The following is a 21,567-nucleotide window of genomic DNA, read 5'->3' on the forward strand; positions in this document are numbered from 1 at the left end:
CTACACTACATGACCAAAAGGTATGTGGACACCAGCTCGTTGAACATCTCATTCCAAAATCATGGCCATTAATATGGAGTTGGTCCCCCCTTTGCTGCTATAACAGTCTCCACTCTTCTGGGAAGACTTTCCACTAGATGTTGGAACATTGCTGCAGGGACTTGCTTCCATTCAGCCACAAGAGCATTGGTGAGGTCGGGCACTGATGTTGGGCGATTAAGCAGTTGCATTCCAATTCATCCCAAAGTGGTTCAATGTGGTTGAGGTCAGGGATCTGTGCAGGCCAGTCAAGTTCTTCCACTCCAATCTCGACAAACCATTTCTGTATGGACCTTGCTCTGTGCATGGGGCCATTGTCGTGCTGAAACAGGAAAGGGCCTTTCCCAAACTGTTGCCACAAAGTTGGAAGCACAGAATCGTCTATAATGTCATTGTATGCTGTAGCTTTAAGATTTCCTATCACTGGAACAAAGGGGTCTAGCCCGTATCAGCCCCAGATCATTATTCCTCCTCCACCAAACTTCACTAATTGACACTATGGTAGCATTCTCCTGGCATCCGCCAAACCCAGATTCGTCCGTTGGACTACCATGAAGCGTGATTCGTCACTCCACAGAATGAGCTTCAATGGCGGCAAGCTTTACACCACTCCAGCCGACGCTTAGAATTGCATATGGTGTGCGGCTACTTAGGCTTGTGTGCGGCTGCTCGGCCATGGAAACCCAATTCATTAAGCTCCCAAAGAACAATTATTGTGCTGACGTTGCTTCCACAGGCAGTTTGGAACTTGGTAGTGAGTGTTGCAACTGAGGACAGACGATTTTTAAGCTCTACACGTCTCAGCACTCGGCGGTCCTGTTCTGTGAGCTTGTGTGGCCTACCACTTCGTGGCTGAGCCATTGTTGCCACTAGACGTTTCCACTTCACAATAACAGGACTTACAGTTGACCAGGGAAGCTCTAGCAGGGCAGAAATTTTACGAACTGATGTGTTGGAAAGGTGACATCCTATGACAGTGCCACGTTGAAAGTCACTGAGCTCATCAGTAAGGCCATTCTCCTGGAAATGTTTGTCTATGGAGATTGCATGGCTGTGTGCTCGATTTAATACTGAGGCTGAAATAGCCGAATCCACTAATTTGAAGGGGTGTCCACATACTTTTGTATATACACTACCTTTCAAAAGTTTAGGGTCACTTACAAATGTCCTTGTTTTTAAAAGAAAAACACTTTTTTTGTCCATTAAAATAATATCAAATGTATCAGAAATACAGTGTAGACACTGTTAATATTGTAAATGACTATTGTAGCTGGAAACGGCTGACTTTTAATGGAATATCTACATAGGCGTACAGAGGCCCATTATCAGCAACCATCACTCCTGTGTTCCAATGGCACATTGTGTTAGCTAATCCAAGTTTATCATTTTAAAAGACTAATTGTTCATTAGAAAACCCTTTTGCAATGATGTTAGTACAGCTGACAACTGTTGTTCTGATTAAAGAAGCAATACAACTGGCCTTCTTTAGACTAGTTGAGTATCTGGAGCATCAGCAGAGTCACCTCTTCACTGTTGACGTTGAGACGGGTGTTTTGCGGGTTTGTTTCTCAAACTAGACACTCTAGTGTACTTGTCCTCTTACTCAGTTGTGCACCGGGGCTTCCCACTCCTCTTTCTATTCTGTTTAGAGCCAGTTTGCGCTGTACTGTGAAGGGAGTAGTACACAGCGTTGTACGAGATCTTCAGTTTCTTGGTAATTTCTCACATGGAATAGCCTTCATTTCTCAGAACAAGAATAAACTGACGAGTCTCAGAAGAAAGTCTTTGTTTCTGGACATTTTGAGCCTGTAATCAAACCCACAATTAATGATGCTCCAGATACTCAACTAGTCTAAAGGACAGTTTTATTGCTTCTTTAATCAAAACAACCGTTTTCAGCTGTGCTAACATAATTGCAAAAGGGTTTTCTAATGATGAATTAGCCTTTTAAAATTATAAACTTGGATGAGCTAACACAACGTGCCATTGGAACACAGGAGTGATGGTTGCTGATAATGGGCCTCTGTACGCCTATGTAGATATTCCATAGAAAATCTGCCGTTTCCAGCTACAATAGTCATTTACAAGATTAATGTCTACGCTGTATTTCTGATCAACTTGATGTTATTTTAATGGACAAAAAAATTATTTTCTTTCAAAAACAAGGACATTTCTAAGTGACCCCAAACTTTTGAACGATAGTATAGTGTACCAAAAGATGAATAGGCTATTCCAAAAATGCTAACTGAACCGGGCCGATCGAAATCAAGAGCAGCTGTTCAGGGTGTTACCATTTAGCTACATTAGTTAAAACAACTTTCAACCAATTGCGTGGTGATCATCATCATCAGGAGGAAGTTTGTATAAATCACACAGTTCTCTCAATCTCTTTTTGACAAAGTCTTTTATTTGAAAACAATTTACAGTTAATAGACATTACCACAGCCAATCCACCTAGAACATGCAAATATCAAAATGGTAAATGACTGCAGATTTCTCTCTGTTTACATCATATGCCACTGCTATATGAGGACTTAAGTTTCAGTTGAAGGTTTAGGCCTACCCATTGGGTACAATATGTCATCAGTATGTTACTATTTTAATTCATCTAGGTGATTTAAGCAAAGTACAGCCTAAGTACCCACACATCTAAAGAATATTGATAGCACGTTTAGGCCTTACACAAGACAGCAACCTTTCCTTTAAACCTTTGGCAATGTTAAGGTTGTGACTTGTATTCGAAGTGCAATGCAGTATGCAAAGTAAGAGATCCAATGTTTTCCCTCTGATGTTCCATATAAATTGATTTTGGCATTACATCCTGATGCATACTGTATGTACAGACCCACTTTATCATATCAAGTTCAGGAAAAACCCTATGATTTAAGATATTGCAATCTGGTCCCTATGACCAAATTACATTTGCTGAGTCTGGCAAAAATGAACGTTTCACATGTTCCAGAATATGATGAAAGCGAACGAGTAACTGTTTCAACATGACCTGCTCTTTCTGTGTTGTAGGTGGGGACCTGCACTCAGGAATGAATTGTGGATGTGGTTATCTGACCCAGTGATAGCATGTGAATCTGCACAACCACTCTCGCCAATCTTCAGTTGTAAATAGTGTTCCTGTGTGTTTACTTGCCACAAATCTTCACCATGTTTTGAGTGGTGTGATATTTCCGTTTCTCTGCGTTTCAGACCAAGATACTTTTATTTTAAGCAACACTTCTGACAGCAAGGGCTCCAATGCACCAACATCAAATAGAATACAAAACAGAGGATAATATTACTTTGAAAGAAATAGATTCCAAATCGTTCCATTAATGTGCTTTGGATAAAATCCAGCAGGGAATAAAAAGCAAACACAAAATACAATCCAACAGCTGGACAATCAGTAAAACAGAACATCACAATTCTGGAATGACATGTGCATTGTGATCATCACATTATTTTCTCTATCAACTCGAGTTCGGTGTACGTATGAACAATGAAACAAATGTACAATAATCACTTCGCTTCATTAGGAATCCGGATATATTTGTCTTTATGCCCACTGGCCTCGGGAGATAATGTCTCCAACATGGAAAGTTGGATATATGTGTGGTTTAGCAAGTAGTTGTAAGGGCAGACTAAATGTAATGCAGAGAAGCAGTCCACAGTGCTCTAAATAGAGTTTATTCATTTAAATTGAGGGGCCACAGTATCCAATGTCTTCAGACAATTCTGGGCTTACAAGGAAGGGGCCATTTATAAATGTGCAGCTCACACACACAACAGTAATACATTGTAAGGCACTGACTCGTGGTAAGTCTGTGTATTACTTTATCTTATCTCTGAGGGAACAATACAACACTGGAATAAAGTCAATGGGAGAGCTAGACCCACAGCTCAAATTCAAATCTTTAAAATCCAATAAAGTTCTGTGCAGATGTAAAAAATAAAGAAACAAGTCACCATTTACACAAGCCTTTAACACAAAACCATTTTAAACATGTCCAATGCACAGTAAGAGGGAATGTGATGGGGGAACAGTATATTTCTATACATGAAACAAATCCTCAATCTGAAATAGTCACTGCTATCTATTCACAGTTTGTGATCACAGTGTACTTTTGCTAGTTTGCTACATGATTATATCTTTATCATTCAGTGATCATTATCATTCTCTCTGTACAGAATCTGGGAGGCGGTGCAGTGGATGATTAGGCTCCAGCCCCTCAGGCCACCCTGATGCGAGGCTCCTCCTCTATCTCCTGCCTCAGGCTGGTATAGGTCACCGAGGGTTCCAGGGGCCCCAGAGTGGGCGTGTCCGTAATGGGGTGGCCGGCGTTGCGGAACTGCTTGTAGATGCGCGGGTCCTGGGCCACGTAGGTAGAGGAAGAGGTGTAGAGGACCAGACCCAGCACAATGATGATGAAGGACAGGAGGTAGAGCCCTGAAAACTGGAGCAGACACATACACTCAGTCAACTGAGAAATTGCTTATATTGGTCCTATTTCAGAAGTGTGTACTAATACACGTCTAAATTGGAGAAAAAATGTTTTTGCATATCCAACTCCCCCTGAGAGTGGGGTCTTGGCCAGGGTCGGCCATTATTAACAGCAATCTTGAGCAATTAGGGTTAAGTGCCTTGCTCAAGGGCACATTGTGTAGGCTCTGGGATTCGAACTAGAGACATTTCAGTTACTGACCCAACGCTCTAACCGCTAGGCTACCTGCTGCCTCCAACAAACAAACCTAAATAATCTCTGTCTGATAAGATGAACATATTGAGGGCATTGTAATAGCAGTGTTCTGAGTTTCCAACAGGCTGCCTTGAGCGCTGCTCATGATCTACTGACAGATCTCATGGTACAAAAGCAAAAGGACATATTCCCCCCACATGTATACTGAACAAAAATATAAACGCAACATGTAGTGTTGGTCCCATGTTTCATGAGCTGAAATAAAAGATCCCAGAAATGTTCCATACACACAAAAAGCTGATTTCTCTCAAATTGTGTGCACAAATTTGTTTATTTCCCTGATAATCTATCCACCTGACAGGTGTGGCATATCAAGAAGCTGATTAAACAGCATGATCATTACACAGGTGCACCTTGTGCTGGGGACAATAAAATGTGCAGTTTTGTCACACAACACAATACAACAGATGTCTCATGTTTTGAGGGAGCGTATAATTGGCATGTTGACTGCAGGGATGTCCACCAGAGCTGTTGCCAGAGAATTTAATGTTAATTTCTCTACCATAAGCCCCCTCCAATGTCGTTTTAGAGAATTTGGCAGTACGTCAAACCGGCCTCACAACCGCAGACCTCGTGTATGGTGTTGTGTGGGTGAGCGGGTTGCTGATGTCAACGTTGTGAACAGAGTGCTCCATAGTGGCGGTGGGGTTATGGTATTGGCAGGCATAAGCTACGGACAACAAACACAATTGCATTTTATCGAGGCCAATTTGAATGCACGGAGATGATGAGATCTTGAGGCCCATTTTCGTAAAATGCATCTGCTGTCATCACTTCATGTTTCAGCATGATAATGCACAGCCCCATGTCGCAAGGATCTGTACACAATTTCTGGAAGCTGAAAACGTTCCAGTTCTTCCATGGCCTGCATACTCACCAGACATGTCACCCATTGAGCATGTTTGGGATGCTCTGGATAGACGTGTACGACAGTGTTCCAGTTCCCGCCAATATCCAGCAATTTCACACACTAATTGAAGAGTGGGACAATATTCCACAGCCCACAATCAACAGCCTGATCAACTCTATACAAAGGAGATGAGTCACGCTGCATGAGGCAAATGGTGGTCACACCAGATACTGACTGGTTTTCTGACCCACGCCCCTCCTTTTTTTTAAGGTATCTGTGACCAACAGATCTGTATTCCCAGTCATGTGATATCCATAGATTAGGGCCTAATGAATTTATTTCAATTGACTGATTTCCTTATGACCTGTAACTCAGTCAAATCTTTGAAATTGTTGCATTTTGCGTTTATATTTTTGGTAAGTAGAATTGGAGCACTGAGTGATACAGTGATAACTACATTAATGTCTAGAAACTCAAGTTAAGAATGAGGAAAATAATGAAAAGCATTTGGCAGAGGATGAGGTAATGAGCATTCGAAAGCAGAAAGCCTACTGTCTATTTCTATTCCTGGTGAACATCTATTAAGAGTCACATCCTAGAACCAGCGGTAACCTGCCATGTGACAATCCAAAAAATATCACTGTATTAAAAGACAGGGTGGTAACACCATTCTGCGATTGAGTTGACTGAACGAGGTCAAAACAACCATATTTCAACCAGCCATGTTTTCCACATTTGAGAGATACACGGCAAAAACGTATTCCTAGACCAGATTGTGGGGGAAAACAAACATGCAGAACGTTTCCTCTGTACTACGTCACATGACTTAGACATTCTGGGATCATCCCTGTTTTGATACATACAAAACCAACCAAGAGGCTGCCGACATGGCTTCGCAGACATGGATTTACAGACATACATGGCTACTGACCCTAATTAGAGGTTGTGAGAGGCAGAAAGTGACGCTACAAACCAGTCCGTTGTGTTTACACCGCAGTACACAGTGAATACTAAAATAGGCACACAGTGCATCTAAAAATGTAAAGGCCAGAAGCTCCAATGAGAATGTTACATTACACAGTCTGCGTGTCAATGGAGCTTTATGCCATGTATACATCATGCATATTACAACACACATACACTGAGCATACCAAGCATTAGGAACACCTTCCTTATATTGAGTTTCCCCCAAAACAAGTGACATCAATAAGGGATCGTAGCTTTCACCTGGATTCACCTGGTCTCAGTCTATGTCACGGAAATAGCAGGTGTTCTTAATGTTTTGTATATTCAGTGTATGTCAACATGACACATACAAGTGAGCTCCAAAAGTATTGGGGCAGTGACCATTTGTGTTGTTGTTTTGGCTCTGTACTCCAATACTTTGGATTTGAAATTACGAGGTTAAAGTGCAGATTGTCAGCTTTAATTTGAGGGTGTCAAGTTTGTGACTCAAAACATTTGTTGGAATCATTTGCTGATTCTTATGGTTGTGTTACAGCTTGTGTTGTGCCCAATATAAATGAATGGTAAATAATGTATTGTATCTTTTTTGGAGGCACATTTTTTGTAAATAACAATAGAATATGTTTCTAAACACTTCTACATTAATGTGGATGCTACCATGATTACAGATAATCCTGAATGAATCGTGAATAATGATGAGTGAAAAAGTTAGAGACACACAATAAAATAACCCCAAGACATGCTAACCTCTCACCATTACAATAACAGGGGAGGTTAGCATTTTTGGAGGGTATGATATTTGTGCGTCATTACTCACGATTCATTTAGGATTATCCATAACATATTCTGTTCTTCTTTACAATAAAAGTGGCTCCATAATGACACAATACATTATTTACCATTCATTTCTATTGGGCACAAATAATCTGAAACACAACCAAAACAAACAGCAAATGCATCCAACAAGTTTGTAGAGTCACAAGCATGATGTAATCATTGTGTGCTAGGAATATGGGACCAAATACTCAATTTGTATTACTTTAATACATAAGTGAATTTGTCCCAATACTTCTGGTCCCCTATAATGGGGGGACTATGTATGTAACGGTCCCAAAACTTTCGGAGCTCTCTGTAGGTCATAGTCTATAGTATAGTGTTCCAACAAGGGTTTGATAGAGTCTAATAAGACCACTGACTGTTTGATCTGAGTGATATATGGAAGGGGGCTGTTGATGTAATCAACTAACAACTCTACTGAAATGTTCTGTAATACTGTGACATTGGGTGTTTCTGGTCTAGTCGTCTCCTTGATTACATGCCACTTACTCTGTGGACTGATAGGTCTATTGCAATGGTTCCCAAATCGGGAGCCTCGTCTGTACAGCAGTACTGCTGGCTCTCTTTTCTCCCTGGTAGGTAATGGATTGATTAGCGGTAATGCCGCTGATTGACCAGAAACTCCACTGATCTGTTGTCCCAGGTCGGACTCCGAATCAGTCTCTGATTAGAGATAACCTAGAGTTACAGCTAAGACTGCTGCAGTGCAATAATGAACGTTAACAGGAGGCAACATTATAAATCTAATGCGTCCCCACCGTAAACATTCTTTGAAAATCATAAGAGGAACCTGCTAACATCAAAATGTAAGACACTGGTTTACAATGCAATGCCTCTGGGATAATTTATGAGTGTGTTTTGATGCAATTTTGGCTCAGTTTTATGTTCGGCTCCAGGGGGTGAATATGGGGCCTTCTTAAACATGCTAAGAGGCTGGGCGTCATGGGAGTAGCAGAAATAACATCTCAAGTCCCTCTGGTCATAAAAGCCTTGTTATCACTATCAGTCTTCTGATCTCAAAACAAACACAGATATTATATATAATTATTAAACGTCTGTTTAAGATTTACATTCAGACCGCTCAATAGATACAGAGCAGAGATACGGTAGATTCCTTTCCTCTCAGGGCAGACCCTCAGGATGCCAAAGCACCATGTCAGTCTCCATTCATAATGCCCATGTTGGTCCCCCTCTCTGGCCAGCCTGCAGTGGGCAGCAGCCCCTTCCCTGGGTAAACACGATTACCACACCATACAGTACATTTGAAATGTATTCAGACCCCTTGACTTTTTCAGACCCCTTGACTTTTTCCACACTTTGTTACGTCTAAAATGGATTACATTTTTTCCCATCAATCAACACAACAATACCCCATAATGACAAAGTGAAAACAGGTTTAAAAATGTTTGCGAATGTCTTAAAAATAAAACGCAGAGGCCTCCCGGGTGGCGCAGTGGTCTAGGGCACTCCATCGCAGTGCTAGCTGTGCCACCAGAGACTCTGGGTTCGCGCCCAGGCTCTGTCGCAGCCGGCCGCGACCGAGAGGTCCGTGGGGCGACTCACAATTGGCCTAGCATCGTCAAGGTTAGGAAGGGTTTGGCCGGTAGGGGTATCCTTGTCTCATTGCGCACTAGCGACTCCTGTGGCGCATTGCATGCTAACCAGGTCACCAGGTGCACGGTGATTCCTCCGACACATTGGTGCGGTTTGGCTTCCGGTTTGGATGCACACTGTGTTAAGAAGCAGTGCAGCTTGGTTGGGTTGTGTTTCGGAGGACGCATGGCTTTTGACCTTCGTCTCTCCCAAGCCCGTACGGGAGTTGTAGCAATGAGACAAGATTGTAACTACTAACAATTGGATACCACGAAATTGGGGAGATTTAATTTTTTGTTTTTAAAAGCAGAAATACCTTTACATAAGTACTCAGACCCTTTGCTATGAGATTCGAAACTGAGCTCAGCTAAATCCTGTTGCAATTGATCATCATGAGATGTTTCTACAACTTGATTGGAGTTCACCTGTGGTAAATTTAATTGAATCAGCGATTGGACATTATTTGGAAAGGCACACACATGTCTATATAAGGTCCCAAAGTTGACAGTGCATGTAAGAGCAAAAAGCAAGCCATGAGCTCGAAGGAATTGTCCATGGAGCTCCGAGACAGGATTGTGTCAAGGCACAGATCTGGGGAAGGGTACCAAAACATTTATGCAGCATTGAAGGTCCCCAAGAACACAGTGGTATGCATCATTCTTAAATGGAAGAAGTTTGGAATCACCAAGACTCTTCCTAGAGCTGGCCACCCGGCCAAACTGAGCAATCGGGGGAGAAGGACCTTGGTCAGGGAGTTGACCAAGAACTTGATGGTCACTCTGACAGAGCTCCAGAGTTCCTCTGTGGAGATGGGAGAACATTCCAGAAGGAAAACCATCTCTGCAGAAGGACAACCACCAATCAGGCCTTTATGGTAGTGTGGCCAGGCGGAAGCCACTCCTCAGTAAAAGGCACATAACAGCACGCTTGGAGTTTGCCAAAAGGCATCTAAAGGACTACTCTCAGACCATGAGAAGCACGATTCTCTTGTCTGATGAAGCCAAGATTGAACTCTTTGGAAACCTGGCACCATCCCTACGGTGAAGCATGGTGGTGGCAGCATCATGCTGTGGGGATGTTTTTCAGCGGCAGGGACTGGGAGACTAGTCAGGATCGAGGGAAAGATGAACGGAGCAAAATACAGAGAGATCCTTCATGAAAACCTGGTTCACCTTCCAGCAGGACAACGACCCTAAGCACACAGTCAAGACAATGTAGGAGTGACTTCGGGGACAAGTCTCTGAATGTCCTTGAGTAGCCCAGCCAGAGCCCGGACTTGAACCCGATTGGACATCTCTGGAGAGTCCTGAAAATAGATGTGCAGTGACATTCCCCATCAAACCTAACAGAGCTTGAGAGGATCTGCAGAGAAGAATGGGACAAACTCCCTAAATACAAGTGTGCCAAGCTTGTAGCATCATACCCAAGAAGTCTCAAGGCTGTAATCGCTGAGAAAGGTGCTTCAACAAAGTACTTAGTAAAGGGCCTGAAAAAAACTTTCTTTGCTTTATCATTATGGGCTATTGTGTGTAGATTGATTAGGGGGAAAACGATTGTAACCTGTAACCTAAAAAAATGTGGAAAAAGTCAAGGGGTCTGAATACTTTCTGAACGCACTGTACACAATTATACGGCCCCTGGGTGTTGGAGCTAGCAGCGAGAGAGAGAGGTAGAGTGATAAAGAGAGAGAGAGAAGCATAGAGTGTGGAAGAGAAAAGCACACACACACCACCATTACCATGTGTTCTAAGCTTTTGAGAAATATGGATGAATTAGTAAAGTCCAGGCTTTTATTTAGCCCCTTGATTGCCTTTGGCCTGAGATTGTGTCTAGATGTGCCTTATGCTGCAGCAATATGGAGCAATCCTCTAGAAACCAAACAAACTAGACAAGATAAACAACCAAGGAAACGAAATAGATGAATAACATACAATGAATAGAACATTGTCTCGGAACAATAGCAGCCAAACACAGAATAGAGTAGATATAAAAACATTTTGGCCATACATTTACAGAAACAACACCAAATACATGACGGATGAACGTCACTGTCACAGAAGCAGGCAGAGGGAGTCATCACAAATAACGACATAATTAATCCTTCCCATTTCGTGCCACTGAAATATGAACCATTACCCTGACAACCAGGAATGATCTCTCTCTGGAGACACACACCCCTTTTGCTGCGCAGCAATACTTCCTCTGCAGGGTTTCAATTTAGCATTTGCTAAAGGAAACACTCCTGAGAACAATATCAATGTAGACCACGTGAAACAAATCATGCAAATGACTCTGTCAAGACTAGGGCTATGGCAGTGACGAAATTTCGTCAGCCGGTGATTGTCAAGCAAATAACTGTCGGTCTCACGGTAATTGATCGATCATTAATTAACATAAACATATTTAGCATCTCCTGGCTTCCACACAATACATCCATGTAATATAGCCTATACTTTCACAATAAATCCATTATTTATTTTAGACAGGTCTAAAGAAGCATGATATGAAGAAAATGTAGTCTATTTCAGAAGAACAGAATAGCATACTGAGTTGTCCATATGTTAGGTCCTGATGTGGCTGTGCCATATGGCTGTGGGCTACACTAGTTCCTTTAGCAGACAATATTTGTTTATAATTCCGGATAATTATTTTATATTATGAGGAATACAACTTGAACAAAGCTATATAAAAATAAAGTCTCCAAACGATTTGAGGGAGAGCGCACATGCGGAGTATCTGTGTTGAGCGGTTATCAAAGAAATAGGTACTTCTATATGCTTAATTTAGAGTTATGTAAATTCAGTTGTTCTACAAACGTTGTGCTACATGTTTTGACTTTTAATACATTGTAAGGCCGCATGATGAGAATCTAATGATGATTTGGAAAAAGTCGCTTGAAAGGCATGAGCTCTGCTTGGGTTTTTTTGCGCAGGCTGTGCACACTCCAATAGTCTCTCATTCACAATTTGACAAGCACTTGATAATGCATCGAATTTCACGCCGGCATTCCCTTTGTGGCCTTACTGCAGTATGTTGGGCGAAGAACATTCAGAAATCTCTTCCAATACACATTGCCTCTGTGCATCAGAGGTGAATCAGTTGCATGCACAGCTCAAGCAAGACATTCATCAGCATTTCTCTGACTACGTTCCTCCATTGAGTCCATAAAACTTCTGATTCCAGGAGCTGTTGCTATCAATAAGGTGTCTGATTCATAATTTCCAACTCAAATAGAAGTAGAGGGACCTTTGTCAGAGGTTGCTTGTTGTGAGCGCTGAGGGAACTTTATGCACTTAAATAGCGAATGGAGGATGCTTTTCCTGTGGTTTATTTTCATGCGAGCCAGGTAGGCTATACTCCTGTTGTAAAGAGAAGCAATGTGCTTAATATTAGGAAAGTTGAGAAATGAATATAGTAGGCCTAGTCTATAGAAAGCTGATGGGATACTCATCTTTTTATTAGCGGCCATCACTCTGTTTTCTCTAGCAGTTGCATAGCCTGTAGAAATGTTGTGCAACATGAGCTCATGGGCTCTCTTGAAGTGTTTGATTAGATTTTTGAAGACATTTGCATTGATATCAGAGTAATTAGAGGGACAATAGAGTGCTGAGTACCAGGCAGTTAGCAAGTTTGGTAGGCTACTAATGACCATCAGCAGCGTCAGAGCATAGAGAAGCCTAATTACTGTGACTAAACGGTCATGTGGAATTTGACTGCCTTTGTGACTCTTGACCACCGGTGTGGCGGTAATACGGTCACCGCAACAGCCACAGTCAAGGCTTTTATTAACACGTGGAGTAACAGGCACAGAGACAGTGCTTTTGCAGGGAGGGAGAATATATGAGAGGAGAAAGCCATAACTGAAAACTGCGAGGAATACATTCTACATCTCCACATACTCTAGTTGACATGAACCTAGACACGGCTACAGCCCTGCATACCGTGATAGAAACTCAGAAGCGAGAGGAAAAGGAAAAAGACTTTCACCACCACTGTTCATCATCCAATGTCGTAAAATCTTCGGGGAGAATTCAAATATAGCCGTTTTCATTTAAGCAGATGGTGTGTTATTGTTGGTTGCCCTTTGCCTGTACCTTTCCCATGTTGCTCTGTTCTGGGATTATGATTTGTGATTTGCACGAGAGTTTAGAGATTAGACTCCCATCAGGCCATGGTCTCCTCCTACCGTGGTCGCAGCAGTTAGAGATAGCATCACATGACACCAGCCACAGCTCATTTGAATGCATCCCAGCTTCGCTATACTGTGAGGACATGAGACATTTAGAGAATATGAATCAAATATGACTGTCTGAGGATAGAGGTAGAGGATCTTGGTTTTCTGCTCCTGCTGCTCCCAGCACTGTTAAACCAAACCATTAGCACTGCAATCTTCATGATTGACGATTTCCACCCAAGGACAAACATGTAATTCGGACACCACTATCATTTCAACATTGGACAGTATGCTCTCCTGAGAATTGTATTGTCCCATAAAGCACATATTGTGAACCGCTGACACAAGCATTCCATCACGCCGATGCGTTCATTCCTCACGCTAGACTGGTTAGAGGCAAAGATTACAGCTGTGGTCAAAGTGGTCTGGTCAGGGGGCTGAGACAGAGTCCGAAGCCAAATCAATAAACGCTGCCTCAACAACTTCCTTGTTCCCTCATCTTTCCCTGCAGTCGATTTACAGCACAACACTAATAAACCAACCGTTACATACAGTATTGTTGTTGCTAATATATGGAGAGAATGATAGGGCATATTCATTCAAATTTGCTCAGCTAAATGCTGCAAATGTTTTAGCCAAAATGCCAGTGTCTATCTATCACAGCCAAGGCATTGTGTCAGATCTTAATGCAGAATATTCCATCAATACTGAAACTAATTAGAGACCTTTACATTCTCCACTACCCTCCTGATGCTCTACAGTATAATACTATTAATATGAATTCATCCTCCACTGTCAATAATAGCCCACAAGTCCCTGCATCTCCCCTTAGGAGTTCAAAAGCAATTAGTTCTGGCGAGGAACATGGATGCTTGTGTTGTTCCTAAGCAATTTGATTGGAACAAGATTTAATGTTTACTTTACGTTGACTGTAGGTGCAATAAGGGCATCAGACGACTAACAAAATGAGAAAATAAAGAAATGAGAAACTGCTATGATTCATCTTTGAATGATTCAATCAGACACAGTAGCATGGTCCTATAGTAGAAACTCCAAAGGACATATGTCTCAGGTGTTGAATGGAATGCTTTCTTCTCTGCCAAGACTGGCAATTTGAATGACTTTGGTACCTTAAGATATGTACTCTTTCAGTGCTTAAAAGACAGACATATTATCCAAAGTACAACTCAATCATTTTCTGGTTCTTTGGGGATTGCTCCTCTCTGAGTCTGGTCGGTAATAGCTCTTGCCTTCAAAGCAGCACAGACGCTGTAGAAATGCATCCAGAGGCCATGACAATATTGAGTTCACTTCTCTCTTACTTCCCACACTGACTGCCTGCAATGGCTTCCAATGGATTACAGGTGTAGAATAAGGCATTCATATTCCACACAGTGGGTAGGGGAGCATGCATATAGAGAGGAATCAGCAGAGGACTGATTGGGGTGGTGGTCTGCAGTAGACGTGGCTATTTGTCAATGCAAGACCACCTTGAGGAAGCTTACAGGGACAGGGAGGGGGAGAGAGAGAGAGAGAGAGAGAGAGAGAGAGAGAAGAGGGAGCGAGAGAGAGAAACAAAAGAGGGAGAGATTTTGTAAAAAAATATTGTTTATCTGTTCTCTTGCTCTGCATGTATCCACAAAGGTAAAGAACAAGTGGCCTGTGTACTGCATATACTTATCCCCTCTCCATTGCACTGGCTGCTGTTGACCCAACATAACAAATGAGACAAGGTAGAGAAGGTCTAATATTATTAGGAAATGTTAATTTCATGGACAGACCGCAATGGATACTTCCTGAATTCTGCTACCGCTCGTAGCATTTGGTAATAATCTCTCTAGCCTTTCTGAGCACGGAACAATGAAGCTGTTCTCCCCCAAAACAAGGAGAAGAATATAATGAATTATTCTCATGGTCGGTAATACCCCAGAGAATCTGGCATGTGGGCGAGCTAATACAAATGAACTGACAAAATAGACTAGAGGTTTATGCTCCAGTTGTACAATTAAAATGATTGGAGTGAATGATTTAGTGATGTATACCACAGAACGTTCCATTGAACGCTCTGATGTTATCCTCTTGGATTTGTGACCTACACTAGACCGTACAACAATACCGGAAAATACCAGTTTATTACAATTTCCCAATAAATTGCTAAAACAAAAAAAAGCCTCTCTGCCCTGTGATTTTATTGTGCCTGTATTACAATACTGCAAGGTCCACTCACTCTTGTCTTACCACCTCCAGACTGCTGATGCAAGGATCAGTTCTTATCAGAAGCTACCCTGCTCGTACTCAAAAGATCAACAGACAGCATCTCTGGACTGTGATTGGGGCGAAGTGATTGTGGTGAGGAAACGATGCCCCTTAGTGACAGCTCCAGGGCCTGATTACAACAGTCAGAGAGATGGAAGGAACAGCCTTGAGCTGATGGGAGTGTGGTAGCTACTAGCTAGACCCTTCGCTCCACTTCACGCTCTCCAATCACAGGGCAGGTTGGAGACAGTGACACAGACCCCAGGACTTAATGGCATTTCTGGGCTGAAGGAGGCTATCGCACACTTTGTACTGTGTTTATTAAGGGGCCTGCCAACCCAAGAAGCACAGTTCAAATAAAACTAGTGGTGGGACTTCATTGATAAAGAGAAAGCACTCTATTCAGACTGGTATCTGACTCACTTCCAGGTTACATACAGTACTTACATGTATAGTACCAGTCAAAAGTTTGGACACACCTACTCATTCAAGGGTTTATTTTTTACTATGTTCTAGTATTTTTAATATTCTCTGGCAGAGAGAAACATTGTATATTGTATGAACTCCCTGAGAAGACCTGACAAATATTGTACAGACATTCAAACTTCTTCTGACCCAACAACCTAAAACATTCTTGCAGAGCTTTGTTTCTCAAGGCAAGTAAAGATTCTATCACAAAGGTATATAATCATAAACAATAAACATGTGCAGTACCAGTCAAAAGTTTGGACACACCTACTCATTCAAAGGTTTTCCTTTATTCTCACTGTTTTCTACATTGTATAATAACAGTGAAAACATCAAAACCATGAAATAACACACGGAATCATGTAGTAACCAAAAAAGTGCTAAACAAATCAAAATCTATTTTAGATTTTGGATTCTTCAAAGTAGCCACCCTTTGTCTTGATGACAGCTTTGCACACTCTTGGCATTCTCTCAACCAGCTTCATCTGGAAGGCTTTTCTAACAGTTTTGAAGGCGTTCCCACATATACTGACACTTGTTTTCACTGTTATTCTACAATGTAGAAAATAGTAAAAATAAAGAAAAACCCTGGAATGAGTAGGTGTGTCCAAACTTTTGACTGGTACTGTATATACGTACAGTAGTATATACAATAAAGTGCAATCTGCCAGACATTGTTGACTGCCATCTGCCAGACATTTTTGATGCTTTAATTGGCCATGATTTACTTTGAAAAAGCTGCATTTTAAAGGTAACATAAAGAGAGGGATAACTAAGAAATACAAGTAAAATATTAGCCATATCCCTAGCCACTTTTAGAGTTAACACAACAAAGGTTTGCTGTGGTGGAAGAGAGAGTGCAGAGACAAGTTTACACGGCATAAAGCCACCCATTTTAATCTCGCTTTCTTTCTCTCTCACTTTTGCAGTGGGCGGTAATCTGCACTACATGAGTCAGAGCTGGGAAAGCGATTAGAGGGCTTTATTTATTGTAAGGCGTGACTAATGGGCAGTGTTTGGTGGTCTAGCTGCTTTAACAGTAATGATGGCCATCAGCCCACCCGGGCCGGACAGGACGGAGGAAGATGAAGGCCCACATTGTAGCCCAACCACCCTGGCACGCTGCCCTCACTGACTCTCAGCGCCCTCCTTTTCATCCTCCCAAACGACAAGGCGTTGATGCCCTGCAGAAATACACGCTGGTCCTCTCTGATTTACTGAATAGCCTTTCAGTGCCGCGTGAAAGCTGCGATCGATCACTAGCTCACAGCAGGGAGGGAAAAGGCAAACCAAAAATGTTTCCCAAACAATTGGTGAAAAACCGAAGGCAATATGTGGAATAGGATTGTTTAAGATGATAGCGGTGCATCGCTTAAAATCGTAACAATTATGATAGATGAAAGACTGAGGGTGAAAGATAAAAACAAATCATTTATATTTGTTCGACCACACAATTAAAAGAGAGAAGGCTTACTTAACAGTCTCTTACACTAAACTGTGCTTGATCTAAATTTCATCTTATCAGAGCTGCAGCAGTAAGAGAAGAAAATCTGTACAGGAGAATGGATGCTGGAGGCTTGTGGAAAGTGTGTGTGTGTGTGTGTGTGTGTGTGTGGCACTCACCTTGTACTGGAACAGTAAGAGACCACAGAACAGGCTGTAGAGGTCAGCAGTCAGCAGAGAGAGGTTGACCGATGTGGCACTGCTCCTTTTGATGACCACGGGCATGAAGCTGTACAGGCCAAACATGCAGGCACTGAAGCCGATGTAGAGCAACCCTGGGGAAGGACACACACACACAGACACACAGAGCATGATGAGTGACAGATCCGCAGGGACAGAGACTGGACTATAATAATTAACTGCACAGTGCTCTCTAGAATACCAACTAGCCAGCTAGATATCATTCACCTGTCTGTCTATCAAGGGTTTGCATAGATTTTGTTTTCTCCTTGTGGTCATGCAAGGACAGAAAGACCTTCATGAATTATTTTATTTATCCGTTATTTTACCAGGTAAGTTGACTGAGAACACGTTCTCATTTACACGTTCTCATCATGACAGAGTAGAGAGGGGCTCATCTTCCCCATTCATCAACACATTTCCATATTGCACGTGCAGTGATTTGTCCAATTATCTAACATTTTGGTGGATCCTGTGACATTCTTCCTGCATACCAAACATATTAATCTCTCCTGGGCAGATTCAGCTTGTAGACCGAAGAATCTGTCGCGATTGAATGGGATGCGCGAGATAACGAGCAGCATTAGTTCGGTTTTGGTGGTTTTCGTAGCTGGTTATTTGAACATATCAGGATTGGGCGAAGGCGGTGTTTAAACTGCTTCGCCTCGAGTTCTTTGTGCGTGTGCCAACAAAGGTCAGATGGGGGGGCTTTGGCGCGAGGGTGGAGAATTCGTTTTTTCCGGAACTCTCCTTTCCTAACATGTATAGACCCAGATGTTAATCACGCAAGATTTTACTGCGGTTTTAACCAAGATTACGAACGGATATAAATGGGAAAGTAATCATGTCAGCATTTCATTTCACTTTCAACAAAAAACATAGAATTTGTCATTGGGGGGGTCGACATATAGCGACATTCTGATCATCTTTTGTCCTGCAGAAACACGGTAATGGATTTAGTGTTGAAATAAAATGACATGCTCGTCTAGTTTCAGGTTTGACTTTTTGAAATGCATTTATGAAAGACAACTTTTACTGGCTCAGATGAAAAGACAACACAGACAGGCAACGGTAATTTGTGTCAAAACTAAACGTAAATAGCATTTATCTGTCAGATTCTGATCTCAGGCCTTCGCAGCCGTTATGAATGCTGCAAAGGCCATTTCCGACTAGCTCATTCCACTAAAAGAAATCATGATTCCATTCAATCGCTTATCATTTTTATAGTCATTACATATCAGGAGTTGTCCTCAGCAGAGACAACAAAAATATCCACTTGTTTATCTGTAGAGAGAAGGTACTGAAGGACAGCTGACTACTGATCAGGTGGGAATTGGATACATTTAAACACTGAAGAGTTGTAGTCCTAATCGGCATGCTCTGGTTTAGTGCATGAATTCATGACAGGCCCAAGCTACTGCATGTAACAGGACGAGACTGTTTTGACCAAAACAAAGGTCAACATTGAAGACCAGGAAGTCTCACTGTATTCAACGTTATTTTTTATTCCGATCCACTCATGAAGATGTATGCCATTTTCTGTAAGGCCAAGCACAGAGACTTCCTAACCCTTTTTCTCCAGGCGCTGTTGGTAGTTGGTGGAATAGCTGAACAGAAGGCCTCATGAGTTATTCAAAATGCCTTGTTTACTTTGTCTGGCAGCATACCAGAGAGCAATATGGCCGACACCTGCTTTTGTTAACTAAGTTGAAGTGTATCTCTGGGCTACGTTTTAGTAGTAGTATGTAGTAGTAGTATGTAGTAGTATGAGACTCTGCTTTTAGAAGCACATCTAAATCCCATGAATATTCAAATCCCTGTTATTAGGAAGGATGAGCTACTGTATTTGTATGAGAATTCATGACTACCACCCGAAGAGAATCTAAAGGAAACTATCTTATTTCACGGCAGTGTATGGGCCTTTGTTTTCACCTTTCTTATGATCAATATCTGGTTATTAAGAGTAGGGGGAAAAAACACACGACTGTGGTAAGCTTGAGGAGGGAAGAAACAACAACTGATCCCACCAAGTATTTGGAAGACTCTCACAATCCTACATTTTACATGACCGAGTCCTCATTATTTTTCTAGGGCAAAGCAATCTTGGCTGAGGAGATATTTCCTTCTGGCGCGCGCTGTGTTGTCCGTCATGGCAGTGACAGATAATGGCGTGCCCCTCAAGCCACCGCAGACTGGCTAATGCCTGTGACAAGCCAGCATCTCCTGGGACGCTACCCAAACGCCGCTATTGGCACCACGCACCCTCGCTCGCTCAATCAAAAGAAAGTGGGTAAATCCAAGTGGATTAAGGACCTAGTCACTTGCTTTGGCTTTGGAGAGCGGCGAATTGCACGTCACACATTGGGCTCCTGTATCAGTGTAAATTAAAATCAGGCATCTTCATGGGCTAACATGCTGTCTTGATTGTATTGATTGTATTTTAAATATTCAGTCAACTTAATGGGCTACTATATACTGTACTGTAGCACCCTGTCTGGCTTGTTTGTTTCAAATGAAATATTAAGTGAACAGTCCTTGTTATAAGCAAATAAAGTGCACCCATTTATCAGTTAATGGTGATGGGTTCTGACTTCTAAACTTGAAACATGAAATATCCTTGTTCATGGTACTGAGGGAGAGAGGGGAATGCAGAACGTTTATGTTCTGTCAGAACATGTTACTGTTAGACATCAGGTATCCTATGGAAAGGAGAAGGGCCACAGTCTGGTTTCTACACCAGAAGTGAATGGTTTTCTGTAGGAGGAATGTATATGTTGGGGTCAATTAAGGTTGGATATGAGCCAGGGACTTGGAATGTTACTGAGTAAGGGAAAGACAATCACATGGCTGCGGTCACTGATAAGGGTGGAGAGCTGTGGATTCGTGAGAAACGGTCAGGCCCAAGTTCAGGTCACATTAAGGGAGAAGGAACAGTTTTCTACCGACATAAAGATGCAATAAAGGTGTAATGTTCAGAGAAGAGGAGGAGACTTCACCTAAATTGGGGTATATATACTGGTGGGAACATGTCTTTGTCTGTTCAGCTGTCTGACCCATTGGGTGAATAAACTTGGTTTGAGCTTTTCATAGTTGTACACTGTTAGGTTCTAAATAACAAAGTAAAAACTAACAGTGGACACCTTCATCTCCTACCAGTAATTAATGCGGCACAACAAAATGTTCGTAAAGGTTGACTCCATCCCACCATACATTTTGACTATACAGCGGCGGCCCATCCATCTTTAGCTCAGGGCCCCATCTCCTCACCCCCCCTACTTAATTTGCAGAGAGATCATCCAGTGACACCTCTTACAGCCTAACTGATTGCGTGAGCAGGATATGACACAGTGAGGGAGGGGGGGGGCATCTCCTCTAGACAGGGCAATCAATTCCCACTCTGCAAATGTTTAATCATCCCTGTATCACCCCCCCCCCCTCCCCCCCCCACACACACACACACACACACGGGCTGCCAACTAACGCTGTAAGAGAGAGCAGCATCTAAATCCCAGTAACAGTAACTTACCAATCTGCCAGTCCCAGGGCACCCTTAACAGCTCCTTATGCTCCATGATGGCCCTGGAACAGAAAGAAAAACCATTCCCGTCAGCCAGAGGGACGCTTTGTGAGATAGGGAATACAACAGAGTTACTGACGGAGGGTGGAAAGCAAGACAGGAGGATCATAAGCAAGTCTCTTGACAGAAAGGCTCAGTTTTGACTGCTGAGCACCTGTGGTTCTGATGAGTCAGCGACAAATCAATCCTATCAGAGCGAGGCGGGGTTCAACCCTCTGACCCTACAGAATAGATCCTGGGAATTCTATTGACGGAATCCTCTGACTCCAGAGGGGCACTAACAATAGAAACAACATGGTAGACCATTTTCCCTCCCTCACCCCCCCTCTGTTCCAGACAAGAGGAATGGAAAACAATCCACCCAGGTCTCGCTCTG

General features: G+C 42.4%; 1 protein-coding gene across 2 annotated transcripts in view; it reads right to left on the reverse strand.

The window, feature by feature from the left end:
• Positions 1-2,428: 2,428 nt before the first annotated feature.
• Positions 2,429-21,567, reverse strand: part of LOC110522211 (solute carrier family 35 member F1) — a 113,788-nt gene continuing 94,649 nt past the window's right edge. For both annotated transcript variants that reach the window (XM_021600417.3, XM_021600420.3), the window contains exons 6-8: positions 21,141-21,193; positions 17,555-17,709; positions 2,429-4,484 (exon numbers count right to left, since the gene is read on the reverse strand). In XM_021600417.3, the coding sequence (XP_021456092.1) occupies positions 4,260-4,484; positions 17,555-17,709; positions 21,141-21,193 (433 nt within the window). In that variant the 3' untranslated portion in view covers positions 2,429-4,259. The remainder of the gene's footprint in view (positions 4,485-17,554; positions 17,710-21,140; positions 21,194-21,567) is intronic.

This window comes from Oncorhynchus mykiss, chromosome 4, assembly GCF_057628025.1.
Source record: "Oncorhynchus mykiss isolate SJ-2025 chromosome 4, ASM5762802v1, whole genome shotgun sequence".
Taxonomy (NCBI): Eukaryota; Metazoa; Chordata; class Actinopteri; order Salmoniformes; family Salmonidae; genus Oncorhynchus; species Oncorhynchus mykiss.